This window comes from Hakea prostrata, chromosome 3 (assembly GCF_041222555.1).
Source record: "Hakea prostrata isolate BN-2017 chromosome 3, UWA_Hpros_2, whole genome shotgun sequence".
Lineage (NCBI taxonomy): Eukaryota > Viridiplantae > Streptophyta > Magnoliopsida > Proteales > Proteaceae > Hakea > Hakea prostrata.
In genome coordinates, this window is record NC_142602.1 from 15,599,351 (window position 1) to 15,617,738 (window position 18,388).

Here is an 18,388-nt window from a genome sequence, read left to right on the forward strand (position 1 = left end):
ATGCATGGCTTGACGGTGATGCGAGGGTAAAGAAATTCTCTACCCATGAGGGTAGAGGATCCAGACTCGTTGTTATGTCACCTTATTAAATGTAGAGCCTTGGGTGCTATAGTCCAACCATAGTACTCGCTCAATCAAAAGCTTCAATCCAATTTGACCCAATTCTAGAAATCACAACCTTATAGCAAGCCAAGAGTTGAAATGCCCAGTCCTCCAGGCGTTGAAATTCTTTTGAGTGAACCTTTGAAAAGCTGCCATAACCGCTATCAAGTATCATCTCAATGAAGTGATTTCAAGAGACTTACCACATTGTATCGAGAAGTATATCTCACTAACCGATACATTTAGATACATCCAATACATGACATTCCAAAAAAAAGAGGGAAGAAGAGACATCGATATTTATCGTATCGATTGTATCCAATATAGAAACGGCAGTTGATACTATATCGTGAGATAATTTAAACCTTGTTTATGCCTAAAAACTAAGACAAAAATCTCACAATCCAAAATAAAGTCAGCTTTCCTCCAAATTTCCAAGCATACTCAGGGATGAATACATCTCTTCTATTTATTGGAAATTGTGACCAGATACATGAAAACATATAAAATTCTCTACCTTTTCAGCTTCTCTTTCATCCGAGCAACTGCATCCCTAAGAGTCTGCTCATCCTTGCAAAAGGTAAACCTAACCAGATTCTTCCCATCTTCTGGGTTGAGGTAAAAGACACTAGTAGGGATTGCCACAACTCCAACTTCCTTAATCAGATACTCGCAGAATGCAACATCATTTTCTAACCCAAAAGGAGTGTGATCAACCACCACAAAGTAAGTACCACTCGATGGAAACACTCTGAAACCAACAGCATTAAGCCCTTCAACCAATATGTTTTTCTTCACCATGTAATCTCTCTTTAGTTCTTCAAAGTATGAATCTGGTGCTCGGAGAGCTTCTGCAGCTGCCCATTGCATCGGAGTAGAGGTGGCAAAGGTGAGATATGAGTGTGCCTGCCTGACTCCCCATGTCAGATGTGGTGGAGCTATTGCCCACCCAATCTTCCATCCTGTCAAGGAGAAAGTCTTGCCTAGGGAATTCATGGTCACAGTCCTCTCGTACATGCCCGGAAGTGATGCAATTGAAATATGATCAGCTTCAAACGCCAACTTGTCATAAACTTCATCAGAAAAGACCAACACATCATTCTCTATGCAAAGAGATGCAATTACATCAAGCTCTTCCCTACTGAACATTTTTCCAGTGGGATTATGAGGTGTGTTCATCAGTATTGCCCGAGTGTTCTTTGAGATAGCAGCTTTGAGCTCATTTATTGGGATTGAGAAATCTGGTGGCCTGAGGGTGATGGATTTTATTCTGGCTCCAGCCATGGATAGTGTGGCTTCATAAGAATCATAAAATGGAGCAAAAACTACCACTTCATCATCAGGATTTATCAAGCCTAACATGGTAGCAGCAATTGCTTCAGTGCATCCAGAGGTAACAGTCACTTCTTTTTCAGGGTCAACCTCCAAACCAGTATCTTTTCTGAATCTTGCAGCCACTGCGGAATTGAGGTCAGGTACACCATATCCCCTAGCATATTGGTTTTTGCCATCTCTAATAGCTTGAATGGCTGCTTCTTTAACAAAGTCAGGACCATCAAAATTTGGGAAGCCTTGGCCAAGGTTAATTGCCCCATGTTTGATGGCGAGCATGCTCATTTGTGTGAATATAGTTGTCTTGAACTTCTCCAAGCGCTTAGCTACCTGAAAATTAAAAAGGAAAGTATCAAGCAACACAAATTTCTTAACGATAACAGACCTCCAACACTCCACACACCTGCCCCCCACCCCCCCCCCCCAAAAAAAAAAAAAAAAAAAAAAAAAGAAGAAAAAGAAAAAGAAATGAAAGTATATTCAAGGTGGACATTTTGCATAAATGAATGGATGATTGAAATATCTAAATATTAAATTCTTCCCCTTCTAGAAGATTAATGGAATTGCTCCATCAAATGCATGATGATCGAAAATCTTTAATACATTAAAAGATTCTCCAAGGGGGTAAATAAAGTCAAATTAGCCTCATCTCAATTAATGGCAAGTCTACGATCTATGCCAAAGGGTTTGGCATGGTCAAATGAGGGGAAATCTAAACAAATGGAAATACTGGCAATGATCAAATGGCATATTCTCATTTTAACATGCATGGCATGGAAAATAGGCATGATTCCTCCACTACGTTATTTCTTCTTCATTCTTAAAGAGTTAAAGCTGTTTATTTTCTTCTTTTTTTGAAATAAAAAAAAAGGTTGGAGCAACTTTGTGAACAGAAATAACCGACAATTTTGACAAGCAAATAACACCTTAAACACCTTCAAATTACCAAAACCAACAAAAGCCCAAACTAACCATCAATTTTGGCAATTTGAAAGAACCCTTGGATTTAACAAGTAAATCAGCTTTGACTCAGTAAAACAAACAGCTCCACTAAACAAGCAAATAAAGTAGAACTTAGACAAACATATACCTTTGTCTCAGTCTACTCCCCGGAAAACCAAAAAGATATATCCGTGCTGTTATTATTATTATTATATAAATTATTTTTTTTTTGGGGGGGGGGGGGGGGGGAATGAATTATTAGGTAAGTTTTATCTCAAATGCAATAAAAATGGAATGTAACTGCGTAAACTGGTGAAAACCATCAAAATCATACAAAATCCTCTTAGTATGGAATGTAGAACTTTTCTAGATAGAATGAAAGATAATAACTTTCTTAAGTGTAGGGTATTAAACATTACAGCTGATGCGTCACAAAACATTGCTTCTGATTTGCTAGGGACCCACTAAAATTGTAACAACCCCCGTATTTCTAACCCGGGATCCGTATTACAAGTCCAAGAACCCTAAGGTTTAGCAGGGTTAATTTGTGGAGTGTCCGGATAGAAGTCCATGATCTATACCCTGAACCCATAGATCTGGATTCTCTTGTTGAAGAACCTGCCTTGCTTGGAAGTTGGACCTCTGAAAGGCAAGTGGTGTCTAGAGATGTCAGGAATGAAGGTAAGACCTACCCCATGTGTTGATTAGGGTTAGGTTGTACTTGGACTTCAACCCCCTGAGCAAAGCACCCTTGTATAACAATATACTAGGGGGCGGTTGCTAGTGGCGGTTGATTGGACCAAGCAACCACCTAATCCTGGTTGCGGGGTTTTGCCCCCAGACTCTATAAATAGCAACCCTCGCCTCTTTTACGAAAATTATATTCGGGATTGCTGTTTTTGGTGGTTAGGCGGCGGTAGAGACGTGCTGAAAGGTGAGCAAAGTGTTACTGGTGATCTGGAAGCTTTTCCCTCCTTTTCTTATTGATTTGGTTGAGGTAAATGACTCCCTGTTCACTCAGTCTCCTTGTTCAGTCATTGAATAGTGTAGTAGTGACCTCTCTTTAGTTGTTCATGATCCTCTCATTACAGTATCTACCTTTTTAATGCTCTTGATGAGATTAGGTCCGAAAACGAAACCCTGCTTTCGTGAAAAGGATTGATCTAATCAAGGGGGAGGATTTTGGGTAACCAATTTGTGTTAATTGTTAGCTTTCGTGTTACCCCTTGGTTACGGGTGTGTTAGGTTCGAAATTTGAATTGAGATCATCCCAAAATCGGATTGAAAACAGATGATCAAAAGCCTGAGTTTCGGATTGAACTCACTGTTTTTGGGGCGGTTGCTCAAGGTGGTCACTTGAGCCAAGCAACCGGCCCAAACGACCGGTGGTTTCCAGAGAGCAAGTAACATCTGGCTTTTATCCAATTTGATTCATTTGACTTACATATTATTGTAACCCTGTTTATAGGTGTCCTCTGTTTCCAATAAAAGTTTTATTATTGTTTCTGGTTTGCAATCTAGAGGATTTCTACTTATTTACAGGTAAGGACATATAATCTTATCTTTATGAAATGACTTGAACATGCTAATCTAGTGTCTTTCATTACTATTCTTAACTGTACATAATGTTGTAACTGTATATAACATGTTGATTGTACTATATACTTGTTGTTTGCATTGTCTTGATATTTACTTTATCAATTGTGTTTATGGTATGATGATGATGATGATGGTTTGTGGTTCTGATGGAAAGGGTATTCCATTGGGATATCTTGGCTTGAGATATCAGAGGGCTGTGGTATGGGACATATGCTCGCTGATGTCTCCAACACTATCATTACTATTGGATGACATACCTAGGTAGAGTCTCGAGTTGCATGGCTAGGTACCCCACATACTACTACCCTTTCGGTAGAGGAATTGAAGTCGGATGACTCGTGACGATAGGGATGTGGCTCTGTTTCATCCTACAGCAATAGCCAGTCCCATGCGGAGACTCAGTGGTTCACTGTTGGTAATACAATGGTAGGGTTGCATATGTTAGGGTTGGGCTCATGGACGTCCAAGGAGCGGACCGGGTGTCATGAGGAGTCATGAGAGCTTTCCGCCCCAACAATATGTGGATCACCATAGGGTTAGGGTGTGGAGTCCAATAGCGGTAGCTAGTCCGTGAGGGTTCTCATTCCTAGGTTGCAAAGGATACTGAACCGAGTTGGTTGGTGCCATAGGGAATATATCTAGACTTCATGTAGTATGTCACCATTATGACTTGCATTGGATTAGAAACCTCGACATGCGCCAGTACTCATGCCAATGGTCGTAAGAGAATATTGACTTAACCTCAGCCATGGTTTGAGAGTTAGGTGTGGATTTACCCTTTTACCCAGGATCCCCACAGAGGTAACCAATCTTTGCCAGATCAGAGTCATTAGACCTACCCAGAGGAGGGCTAGTGTATATCTTAAATCATGTCAATTGTTGAGACTTGCATAGTTAGATCTTAGTGGCATTCATGTTTTTGCATTTCATACATATCATATATGCATTTCTGATGATGATGACATATGGATGAGAATTATGTTGTTCTTACTGAGTTCGTCAGAACTCATTCCTTTATTTTCTATGTTATATTAGCATGTACAGATGAAGGATATGCGCCAAAAGATGGATTGGTTTCCCATGAAGGAGCCTTCTCGTATGAAGAGAATGTGGCATCAGCAATGGGAAATGGAGATAGCCTGTGCGGGAGCTCCAGCGAGTGCATGGAGTGCGCTTATAGCACCCATTGATGGGCAGATGAGACAAGTTGCCAGGCAATTTGCCCATTGTATGGAGAAGAATTGGAGAACCCCTTTTCTTGACAAATATGAGAAACATTTTCTAGCTTTAGAGAAAGAAACTGGAAAGAAGATTATTTAATTCTTTTTATTGCTTCTGCTGAACTCATTATTCTTTTTGACCATTTATTCTTTCCTTGATTATTTTATTGGAATATTTGAACTCCTGTAATCCTTTTATTTAATTATTGAATTTATTATTGCTCATGATTATCTTTACTAGCATTTATTATTATGGATAGGTAAGGCCGTGGATCCTGTGACAAATCACTCCCACAGGTTGTCTGGCGGGTAACCGAAACCAGCAGGTGGAGTGTGACAGAGGCGGTATCAGAGCCCTGGTTTTACGAAGTCAATAATAGTTAATACAAGTGTTAGATGAGCAATTTTAGTCATAGATCCAGAAGTGACTCAAAGGGACTAGAGTGAATAATAGGAAAATTTTTCGTTAGAAACAAACTAAAAAAGTAAGTGAATTTTCTTCTTGCAAAACTTTCTATATGTAAAATGAAACATATTCTCACATTATAATTATCAAAGAAAGTGTATAAGAAACAATAATGAAAATGCAACAAGCATAACTGTACTTCATTAATAAGAAACAGCTTTACATAATTTGGAGCGTGATCTACGCTTTACAAAAAGATAAGGAATAAACATGTGTTGAATAAAAACTACAATAAATATATCTAAACCCTAAAGTCAGTCAGTCTTGAATCAAAAAGGAAAAAAACCTAAGTCTAACTACTGTTGTGGTGGTGGTGGTAGCCTCATCTGCCGGAGTATGTCAAGGCACTCTGTTATTTGGCCCCTCATCTATACTTGCCCCTGCTTGAAGTGATCCATTCGAGTGAACAAACCCCTAGCCCAAGGTGGTGCAACCTCTAAAGTATCCTGAGTCCCGGATGTACCCACTGTCTTGAACTGAGATGGTGGTGAGTCTCCATGAACAGCATCATCAGCCTCTACATCCATATCCTGCGGCTCGGCTGGCATCTCTGGTGAACTTGGTCCGCCCAGTAAGTGCATCTAAGTGACCAATCTATAACCTATCGTACCGCCATGACCAACCAGAATAGCCTCCTCTCCCTTGAAGTCGACCCCGAAGTGCTCGAAGATCCGAGTCAGAAGTCTCCCGTATCCAAGGTTTGCTCCCCTTGGATGTGTCACTCGATAGATCATGGCATTCTATATAATGTATGCCAAGTCTATCGGGTAGCGGGTGTACACAGAGAAGGTCATCAGGGCTTGAATGAGGGAAATCTCACTATGATGTCCTACTTTAGGCAGCAGGTTTCGTGCAACGATCCGTGAGATGACTCGGCATGAGGGAAGTAGCTCAGTCACCGACTCTACCCCGCTGCACTCCCCTATGCAAATGCCTGAGTAAATGAGAGCTCTCTCCTCCCAGTGGATGACATCATCAGACTATGCCCCCGGCTCGAACCATTACCTATCGTTGTGGATGTATGGAACGTTGAGGATGTGAGCCAGCTCCTCGGTAGTGAAGCGAATGTCAGTGGTCTTCACCCGACTCTCGATAACAAGCCAAGTATTATGCTCTCCCACCGACTCATCATGGAAGGTCAGGTTGCTGTAGAACAACTTGACTAGTTTCGAATAGGCGGATTCGTTAAAAAACAGTGTACCTCTCCAACCTACCGCTGGGAACCTATCCTCAATCTAGAATTGCTCTAGCTTCGAAGTCACCACCAGTCATCTTAACTCGATCTGGCAATGACTAAAATGACCAAAGAATAGCTCATGTGCCTCCAGAGTCCTAAAGTAGTTCAGGTGTACTGGGCTATGTGGTCACCTCAACCCTGACCACGACCTCGGCCGCGAATGGGTACTCTCCTACCTCTGCAAGCAGCCATCTAGTGTGAAAAATCTATTTTTGAATGAAAAATAAAGAAAATGAGAGTTAGGGCATGTCTATGAGATGTCCACAACTGTGAAAATGCATAGTGAACAGTAAATCTATGCCTAGACATATTTGGGAAATAAAAGGATTGTTTTGCATCAAAGAAAACCTAGAAATGAAAGCACATTGTAGTTTCTCTCATGCAAACCATAGAAAAGAAGGTTTTGTGAGAGGATTACCTGAGTAGCGTGTAAAAATCGTGTGGGAAGTAGATCCGAAGCCAACGAAGTCTCCAAAATGAGTTCTCTAGCCTAAGAACGAAATCCCTAGAGCCCAAATGCTGTTTTGAGAAGTGTGGAAGTGAAAATGGGACCCAAAATCGTATATGAAGAGTTTCTGTAGTGTGACTATGGGGCGGTTACTTGTGGCGGTCAATTGACCTAAACGAACAGCTCAAGCGACCAGCCCAATTTTTGTTGCACAAAATTTTGGATTTTGGCCCTGTTTTGATTGTTTTTTTTGACTTTGTGCTTAATGTTGCTTATGTTTATGAGTTTTTGCTTTAGATTGGTGCATGTTTGGCTTGAAGGATCTTTTTCAGACTTGACCTTACAGTGTTGCTAATTTTTGGAGTTCTTTTCGTAGAATGGTTCAGCTAAGGAATCACACTATGATTAATGGTCAAGAAGGTGAAACTCATGGTGATGATCAGACTCATACTGAAATTCCTACTGGAAACAAGGATACTGAAGCCCCGAGAAATGAAATGCTCCTCCTAGTGGAAACCCTACTTCAGATCCGCCTCTAGTAGTCTCTATTCAGGATGTGATGAACATTCTGGGAAACATGATGCATCAACAACATAACCAGTTCAATACTATGATGCAAGGTTTCGCGACTACTCAAGCAAAATACCCAAGCAGCTCAAAATCCTTTTGGAGCTGGTACTTCTGCGGCTAGTGCCTATGTTGACGGATTTGCCCCTGGTCCTCATTCGAGATTGATGGAGCATTTCTTGAAGCTCCAGATCCTTGTTTTTACTGGTATCTCGAAGGATACATTGTTTCCTAACAAGTGGATCCAAGAGATGGAAAAAGCTTTTCGCAACCTCCGTTGCAATGAAGGTCAGAAGATCTTGTGTGCAGAACAGAGACTGCAGCATTAAACTGATGCGTGATCGAATACGACCAAACCTATTTTGGAAGCTTCGCACCCGGTTCTTACTTGGGAAATTTTCAAGGAAGCCTTTTGCAAGAATTATTTTCTTGAGTCTGTGAGAGATGCTAAGGAAGCTGAATTCATGGCACTCACACAGGGACCTAGTACTGTTTTGGAGTATCAGCAGAAGTTTGAAGAGTTGTTCTTCTTTGCCCCTGCAGCATCTAGAGGTGATCGTGAAAGGCGAAGAAATTCTTCAAACGTTTGAGGCCGTCTCTGAAGACTTATCTTGCGACTAAGCCGATTGTGGATTATGCTGAGATGGTTCAGAATGCGAAGAAAGTGGAGGATAATGAGAGAGAATTATCAACTCTAGCGTTTAGTAGCGAACCAGAACCATTTAGTGGACCGTAATCGAAAATTCTCTAGGCCTGCTCCTTACCCTGCATCTTCATTTCAACCTAGAGGTGCTAGTCCCAGTTTTAGCTTGGGCTCGAGCTATGGTTCTAGCAGTGGACCGGTGCGTTCTGTTGTAAGCAGTCAAGGTACTGGACCGATTTATGCTAACCCCCGTCCAGTGGTGAATAACCAGAGACCTGCATTTCCTTCTTCAGCAGCTCCTCTTGGTAGCAGGGACTTGACTTGATTTAATTGTGGGAAGGAGGGTCATTTTTCTCGTAACTGTACTCAAAAGCCGAATCCTCAAATGTCAGCTTTGAAGTTTGCCTCGAATGCCCCTTTTGGGAAAGTGTTCAGTGTTACTGGTATAGAATCTGAGACAGATCACAATGTGGTGACAGGTATGATCCTAGTATCATCTACCTCTGCATTTGTATTATTTGATACTAGTGCATCTCATTCATTCGTTGCACCTTTATTTGTGAGTCGTATTCCTGTTACACTTGCAAAGTTGGAAAGAGGACTTGTTATTAGTACTCCTACCAGGTTTGTAGTAAGATTAGATGAAGTGGTTGAGTCTTGTCCAATAACTATTGCTGGTAGAATCTTGGAAGCTCGGTTGATAAAGCTCGACATGTCAGATTTTGATGTGATACTTGGAATGGATTGGTTGTCTAAGTATGACACAACCATCCTTTGTTCTGAAAGGAAAATACTGTTTCATCCTAAGGATGATAGTTCGTTTGAGTATCAAGGTAATCAAGGGAAGTTAAGCAAGAAGATTGTGGCTGCAACTGTGAAAGTCAGGCAATGGACCAAAGATGTTGGACTTCTCTCCTCTTCTGTGGATATTTCGGAAGGTGTGAAGCAGTTGTCTGATATCGATGTTGTCAAGGACTTTCCTGATGTTTTCCCCGATGATTTGTCTGGTTTGCCTCCAGAGAGGGAGTTGGAGTTTTCAATTGATCTAATTCCTGGAGCAGCCCCTGTTTTGAAAGCTCCGTATTGGATGGCTCCAACTGAGTTGAAAGAACTTCAGACCCAGTTGAAAGATTTGACAAGCAAAGGGTTTATCCAACCCAGTGTTTTGCCTTGGGGAGCCCCGGTTTTGTTTGTGAAGAAGATGTGAAGAAGGACGGTAGTATGCGGATGTGCATAGACAATCGGGAATTGAACAAGTTGACGATCAAGAATATATATCCTCTTCCTAGGATCGATGACTGGTTTGATCAGTTGAAAGGTGTTGTTGTTTTCTCGAAGATCGATCTGAGATCTGGGTATCATCAGTTGAGAGTAAAGTCCAGTGATGTCTGTAGGACTGCATTTAGGACTAGATATGGGCATTACAAATTCCGAGTCATGCCTTTTGGTCTTACTAATGCACCGGCAGCATTCATGGATCTAATGAACCGAGTATTTTAGGATGTCTTGGATAAATTTGTCATTGTGTTCATTGATGATATTCTGATTTATTCAAAGAGCGAGGAACATCATGTAGAACACTTGAGTTTTGCTTTGTAGCGTTTGAGAGAGAAGTTGTTTACCAAGTTCAGCAAATGTGACTTCTGGTTACCCAAAGTTATGTTTTTAGGTCACATTATTTTTGCTGACAGTATTAAAGTTGATCCTGCAAAGGTTCAAGCTGTGGCTGATTGGGACCGACCTAAGTCAGTCACTGAGATTCGAAGTTTTCTTGGTATGGCTGGATATCATAGGCGCTTTATTGAGAATTTCTCTAGACTATCAGCTCCAATGACAAAGCTTACCAGAAAATGAATCAAGTTTGAGTGGAACAAAGCCTGTGAAGAGAGTTTTCAAGAACTCAAGAAGAGGTTGACTAACGCTTCGGTGTTGACAATACCAAATGACTCTGGAGGTTTGATAGTGTATACCGATGCCTCTAAAGTTGGTTTGGGTTGCGTTCTAATGCAACATGAGAAGGTTGTAGCTTATGCTTCTAGGCAGTTGAAGAACTACGAGCATAACTATCCTACTCACGATTTGGAATTGGCAGCTGTGGTTTTTGCTCCGAAGATCTGGCGTCATTATCTGTATGGTGAAAAGATATCATTTTCACCGACCACAAGAGTCTCAAGTATTTCTTTACTCAGAAGGAGTTGAATATGAGACAGCGAAGATGGCCAAAACTGGTGAAGGACTATAATTGTGATATACAGTATCATCCAGGAAAAGCTAATGTGGTTGCTGATGCTTTGAGTAGAAAGAGCAATCGAGAAAGTGTTGATCTGGCCTCTCTCAGTAAATCCTTATTGTTCTCCATTGTCATGTTTGGACTTGAGATTGTGTCAGAAGATTCCGTTGCTATTTTGTCAACTGTGTCAATTCGACCGAGTTTGAGAGACAGAATTGTTGTTTTGCAGTCAACTGATCCGGAATTGAAGAAGAAGACTGACTTGATTACCTCAAAGACTAAGGAAGTAGAAGATTTCTCCCTAGCTTTTGATGGTGCTCTTGTTTTCAGAAATAAAATTTGTGTTCCTACTGTGGAAGACCTCATAAATGAAATTCTGACTGATGCCCATCAGTCCATCTTTACTATTCATCCTAGAAGTGTAAAGATGTATCAGGATATGAAAGGGTATTTTTGGTGGTCCGGCATGAAGAATGATGTGGAAGACTTCATTGCCAAGTGTTGGACTTGTCAACGTGAGAAAGATGTTCAACAGCCTTCGTTGCTGGCCTTCTGCAACCTCTTCCAGTGCCTAGTTGGAAGTGGAAGGACATTGCTATGGATTTTGTTATAGGTCTACCCCGAACTAGTAAAGGGAATGACTCAGTGTGGGTGGTAGTGGATCGACTGACCAAATCAGCTCACTGCATTCCGATGAAGATCACCTATACTATGGATAAGTTGGCCCGACTCTATATTGATAATGTGGTGAGACTGCATGGTGTTCCTGTTAGCATTGTGTCGGATAGAGATCCGAGGTTCATCTCGCGTTTCTGAAATAGTCTGCAGAAAGCCCTGGGTACTCAGTTGAATTTGAGTATTGCTCATCATCCACAGACCGATGGACAATCGGAAAGGACCATACAAATTTTGGAAGATATGCTACGAGCGTGCGTCATTGATATGAGTGGTAACTGGGATGACCACCTAGCCTCGGTGGAAATTGCTTATAATAACAGTTATCAGTCTACTATTGGAATGACCCTGTTTAAAGCTTTGTGTGGAAAGACTTGCAGAACTCTTCTGTATTGAGATGAAGTTGGGGAAAGGCATATTCTTAGCCCTGATCTAATTAAAACCATAGGTGCTATGGTGGATATGATTAGAGAAATGATCAAAATTGCCCAATCTCAACGAATTCTTATGCCAGATAAAAGAAGATTAGATCTAGAATTTCAAGTCGGTGAGTGTGTGTTCTTGAAGGTTTCGCCGATGGAGTCATGTGTTTCAATATTAAAGGAAAGCTCAACCCTAGGTATATTAGTCCCTTTGACATTATTGAGAAGGTTGGACCAGTACTTTACTGGTTGGCTCTGCCTCCGTCTCTTGCTGGTGTGCATAATGTATTCCATGTATCTATGCTAAGGCAATGCTTAGCAAGCGCTGAGCAATTGCTCCAACATGAACCGAAAGGTTTGAGTGCGGATTTGACGTATGATGAAGAGCAGACTGAAATTTTGGACCGGAAAGATAAGCAGTTGAGGAACCGGACTATACCTTTGGTGAAGATCATATGGAAGAATCATTCATTTGAGGAAGCATCTTGGAAAAAAGAGGATGAGATGTGAACCAAGTACCCCCATCTTTTTGGACTTATAGGTACGTTGTAATTTCGGGGACGAAATTTCTTTTAAGGGGGGAGGGATGTAACAACCATCTGAGTTGGAACTCATTATTTAATTCTTTTTTATTGCTTCCGCTGAACTCATTATTCTTTTTGACCATTTATTTTTTCCTTGATTATTTTATTAGAGTATTTGGACTCTTGTAATCCTTTTATTTAATTATTGAACTTATTCTTGCTCATGATTATCTTTACTTGCATTTATTATTATTGATGGGTAAGACCGTGGATCCTATGACGGATCACTCCCACGGGTTGTCAGACGGGTAACCGAGACCGGCGGGTGGGGTGTGACAAAAATGATGACTACCACAAAGAAGAAACTGTCATACAGAAGAACAAGTGAAAATTTTGTAATTTCATGGCATAGTTCAGAACCCTTTCAGGAGGAATGAAGGAACCTCAAACCAAATGGTAATCTTCAGTTGGAAATAAGGACCTTTCTGATATTTGAGATGAAGTGGGATGAAAAATAAGAAGCTCACAAGAAAGAGATGTCTATTGTTAATAATAACAAAGGTAGTCATCTCATTCCTCACAGGTGTTCTGTACAGTAGGCATACATCACCAGCTCTGGTTTCCAGCAATGATTCTCACGCAGATGAACACAGACTAAACTGAAATTTCTGGTAGAAGTCAACAACTCAAAGACCTGTTGGTTCCAACAAATAAGCACTACGAAAGGAGATCCACAAATGAGGTCTCGTAATAAAAGGAACCCAACTTGCATGTCTAATTAGAACTCCCAGCAGAGATCAAAATGTTGACTCCAAACCGAACAGGATCAGGCGTTTCTAGCACGGAGATGATCTCTTAGGATATCAAATTGATCTGAAGGGTATCAGTAAATATTGAAGTCAAAGCACAGGGCTGCAAGTAACAAAAGAATAGAGCTAGGAGAGAAGAATAAATAGAGAATAAAGTAGAAAAGTAGGATAAACCTGGAACAAGGAAAGCTAAAAGCTTGGGCAAGGCCAGAATTTAAAATTACATGGAAGAGATGAAGAGAGAAAAGAGAAAAGAGAACCAACAATCAACAAGCTTATCAGGCTACACAGAGAACATTCCAAATAAAGCCCAATGAATTGATATTTCATTCTCTATTCAATCAAATGGATTAAATCTATATAAATAGAGAGAGAGAAATAAAAATAAGAAAAGAAAAAGACTTCTAATCCATCATTAAACGGGAATATAAAGCAACTCAATCTAATTTCCTAAATTTCTAACCCAAAATAGAACAGGATTACATAAACTACAAGATTACAATGCCTAAATATCCTACTGGACCAAACCACATTTGGACATGGATTGTCTTGATCTTGGCTTCCAAAAGGTTTCATGTCAGTAGAGGAAATGTTGCATCAATTACCTGGTGAAGCATCAATTACCTGATGATGAGAAAAACTGGCCCTCAAGTTCAGCAGAACTGGAGAAATGGAAGGGCTGGGTAAAATTTTAACCAACCACGTTGCCAGGGGGAACCATTGATGGCATTCAAATATAGATAAGCAATAGGAAAAACATCCATCGCTACAATCCCCTCTTTGAAGGAGCTTGAATTGGTGGAGTTGTATTCATGTCATTAACTACAATCTTCTTGTCTTCCTTTACTGTTACTATTCCTTCTTGTCACTGGATTCCTAGTATTGCCTTTGGTGGCTTTGACCATACTTCATCAACCAGTCCTTGAAAGCAAGCTCCAGTTGCATACATGAAGGCTTTAGCAGGATACACAAATTTCTATCACAGTCAACTAGACCATTTCGTGCTTCCAACTTCTGTTAACCAACTTTAATAATGCGTTTGAAAGAATCAAACAACTCACGACAAGCACCACAAAAAATGGTGTAAATTTGGAATTGAATTCAAACTCAATGATTATCCCACTTCTCTGAGAAAATGTCTCTCCACTATTAACTATGAAACAGATACTTCACCTCCATCCATGAATAAAGTAGTAGGTCCCCCATTAGGCAACCAAAGTCTGGTTTTGAAACAAAGGTTTGCATAGCCAGGCAAGGCTTTGATACCAATTTGAAGCAACACCAGGTCACAAACTCATCCTTTGAGTTGCTATGGACCCACTAAAATGATGAAATTCTCAGAATAGTCAAATAAAAGAATTAGTGGCAGTTTTAATTTCACAGCGCAACTTAAGACCCTACTGGAAAGGAATAAAGGAACCAGGGACCAAAACACAAATTTAAGTCCTATACTATACAATGGAAAGGGATGGAATAGAACGAAAATTCACAATGAAGAAGTGTTTTCCTAAATAATAGATGTAGTCATCTCATTCCTCCAAACAAGTGTTCCTTCCAATATGCCGTGTCTGATTTCCAGAGACGGTTCTTACTCTTAAAAACATGTATTCAACTGAAATTTCTGGCGGAAGTCAATAACTCAAAGGCCGACTAACAATTTCGGCAACTAAGGTCTGGCAGTACAAGGAACCAGATTTGAAGTTCTTATTATAACTCCCAGCAAAATGCAAAGGGTGAAAGAATTCTAGCAGGGAATATCCGTTAAGATTTCTAAGTGATCTAAAGTTTATCAACACAGATTGCTATAAATGTGTGTGGCTGCAAGTAAGGTCAGAACAAAGCAGGAAGAAAGAAAAAGAGACGAATAGGAAAGAGAACAGAATAACCCTCCAAACCTCCCCTCCCGCCCCCCCCCCAAAAAAAAAAAAAAAAAAAAAAAAAGAGAAAAGAGAGGAGAGAATTAGGAATGAACTTGGAAGAAAAGCTAAAAGATTACCCGAAGAAAGAAAATTCGAAACAAAGGAAAGGGGTAAAGAGAGAAAAGAAAACCAACAGTCAGCAAGCTGCTCAGGCACACAAGCAAGCATGCTGTTGAAAACATCTAGTAACAGCCTTCTCCTCTCTCCCCCTCCCCATTCACTCTTGGCTCCATCCCAAACCCCACCCTCTGCTCTCTCCCCACACCCTAAAATCCCCCCCCCCCCTCTCCCCAAAAAAACAAAAAATCAAAAAAGCACCTTTCTTTCTGTCCTGCCTCCACAGAAAAATTGCACGCCCTGTTCCCTGCTCTATCCATGCCATGGTCCGCCACTTACTGTGTACCTGATGATCTCCTGCCACTCTCAAGGTCTCACCCTATTTCTTTGTCTCTCTCACATTTCACACACTGACACACTGCATCTTCACTCACTTTTTTCCTCTCTTCCCCGACTCTATCCCCTCCATTCTCTCACTGTCAGCTTACACTCATTTCCCTCCCACTCTATTCAAACCCCCCCCCCCCCTAAAAAAATAAAAATAAAATAAAAAAAACAAAAAAAACAGGGGCCTTCTGTTTTTCTCTTTCTCCCGATCACAGGTGCGTGCTGTGGCACATTGAACAGAAAAGGAAAGGAAAAAGGAGTGTGTGTTGCTAAACATAATAGCTATGAGGAAATTTAAATATCAGTAGGGGGGGAAAGAAAGAAATAAAGGCAGAACAACATCATTTATGAAAGAGGAAGTAATTCAAACATAATAATTATGAAATGTGAGATACACTAGAAATAATTACTAAACATGAAGTTCCAAGGCGTTGTTTCTCAAACACCAAGTATCCCAAGTATAATATACCCAGAACTTATGAGAGAATATATAGTGGCATATCACTCAACTATACTAAAACATCAACGCCAAACACCATATTTCTAAGAACATTGCTGGAATAGCATTGCTTAATATGAATTCCTACATTCAACAATGTGCCATCATCAAAACAGGCTGATAACACACAGGATAGCACAAAGGACAACCCTCTGAGTAGAATTTTTGGAAGCATAAGTGCATTTTGGACATGGATGATAAGTAATGGATAATATAGTTCCTATAGGAGTTTCTGAACAAAGCAACTAGACCTTCACCATTTCATCAGCACTTTGGGGTTAGGACGAATTCCTGAACTTGGGTCATAATTAATAGCGCAATAACTGAAGAAACACATCTAATCGTAGGAACTAGGGATTTTTCAATATGAAATCTCCAAATAAAGTACATGCCCCTGGTTTCCAAGCCATGAGTAGAAGTAAGCTAAAGCCACCCACAGAGCGGGCTTTCAAGTTGGAGGCCTCAAAATTAGCATTCTACCAACTACCAACTAGTAAGCCGACAACTTGTTAGTGGGGATAGAAACCAGGCCAAGGAAGGACACATGATAAACTTGGGACTGCTTCAAAAGAAAGTTATTTACAACAAACTCAAACACCCAAATAATTCATATTTTGGAACCCATTCCTCTTTTCTCCCAATCCATCAACTATTTGTTTGTTGTCCAATAACAAAGAAACGTTACCTGACATTAAAGGCGAACTGGGTGCCGAACGCATCAGCACAAGCAGAGTCCAAGAGGGCAGTTTTCCTATGCAGTCTTAGCCAGCAATTTTTTGCTGAAGGCTGTTCAATTTGCCTTGACCTTAGGGCTACAACTGTTGTCCACCGACCATTGCACCAAGGCCAAAAACATTGACTGACATTATAAACTAAAACGTACTTCTAGGAGTGATCAAACTCATCTACTAATGAAGACAATGCTACTGCAAAAGAATACACAAAAATGAAAGAGAAATACAGAAAAATGTAGATCTATATCACTGGTAACCCGAAAATTGGACTTAGTAAGGAAAACCTTTTTTTTTTAATGGGCAATATAGTAAGGAAAACCTTAAGACCAATCTATTAGTAAGAATAACTTCATTATCGCGGTATTAAAAAAATAATACCCATGAGGAGAAATTGGTCTTCCCACGCTCAAGGAAGTAAAGTTGGAGACGATCCGTAAATTCCAGCAAAAATTAACAGAAACAACAGTAACCAACTCCAAAATAGGAGAAGAAAAAACAAACACAGTAAGTGAGGCAATTGAGATCGAAAATACCTGTACAGGGGTATTGACCTTCTGGGTTGGTTTAACCTCCTTGTCTACCGTCAAATTCGATTGGGTCGCCATGGAAGAATGGTTTTTGATATTGATTCTCCTTCTGCTATGACTCGTAGATAAAGTTTTAAAATAGGTTAGTAGCGGGGTTGATCGTGATCCGAAGGTGAAAGGTCTTAGCATTTCATGTATTCTCCAAATCGCTGGAGAATGGACCTGTATCTGCATTCTTGTAGGCTAAAAAGCTTTTATTTTTTCAGGGTGGCTATAGTGAACCTACCCGCTTATCAGGGAAGGAGCGATACCAGTAACCAACCAGTACCCCATAGATGAGAGTTTCGAAAAAACACGAAACCGAAAGAATCTTTGTACGTTGTACAAGTTTGCTCCGTGGGTTCTACTCCTACCAAAAGAGGGGAGAAAAAAGATAGTATTACCCTGCGGTAGCCAATAGAATAAGGAGAGAAAGCATCTATTGGGTATCAAGTGAATTTTGACGTACAAATTTCAGAAATCCGACACCTGTCGTAGGAGAGACCAATAGAATGAGAGAAGGCATCTAACAGGTATTCGTCAATGATGGGTTAGTCAAGCGGTTAAAGATCCGCCCTCCCATGAGAGGTCTTGGGTTCGCACTCACTCGGCGGTACATATATTAGTAATTTAGTTCTCACCCCATAGTAACAAGCTACCGTTTTAAAAAAAAGGAAAAAAAGGTATTCAGATATTCTCATTTCCAAAAATAAAAAGACAATGGACCATTCATTTCTTAATGAATAATACGTGTTCATAGATTATATTAAAGAGTTGAGATTAAATTGAAATAAAAAATATATTTTTTTTAAATCTAACATCAATCCTTTGATGTAACCTATAAACATGTGTCACTCATCCACAAGGTCAGAAATGAACAAGATAAAATTTCGGCCATAGATAATTGTTTAGTAACGTTCTTGAAGAACAGTTCCAATGTTCTTTTGTTTCTCAATGATAGGGGCATCAAGACACAAGATTCGATCCGAACGAAAGAGCGGAAAGTGACC

At 40.3% G+C, this 18,388-nt stretch overlaps 1 protein-coding gene across 2 annotated transcripts; it reads right to left on the reverse strand.

The window, feature by feature from the left end:
* Positions 1–569: 569 nt before the first annotated feature.
* Positions 570–17,754, reverse strand: LOC149021150 (Pyridoxal phosphate (PLP)-dependent transferases superfamily protein). 2 transcript variants are annotated; one of them, XM_089149404.1, is made up of 2 exons: positions 17,346–17,754; positions 570–1,764 (listed from the first exon to the last, which is right to left on the reverse strand). In XM_089149404.1, exons 1-2 carry the CDS (start codon positions 17,571–17,573, stop codon positions 616–618), a joined length of 1,377 nt encoding a protein of 458 aa, XP_089005530.1. In that variant the 5' UTR covers positions 17,574–17,754; the 3' UTR covers positions 570–615. The 2 variants fall into 2 exon arrangements, with proteins under 2 accessions (XP_089005530.1, XP_089005531.1); XM_089149405.1 differs by lacking the exon at positions 17,346–17,754 and adding an exon at positions 16,764–17,309.
* Positions 17,755–18,388: the final 634 nt, after the last annotated feature.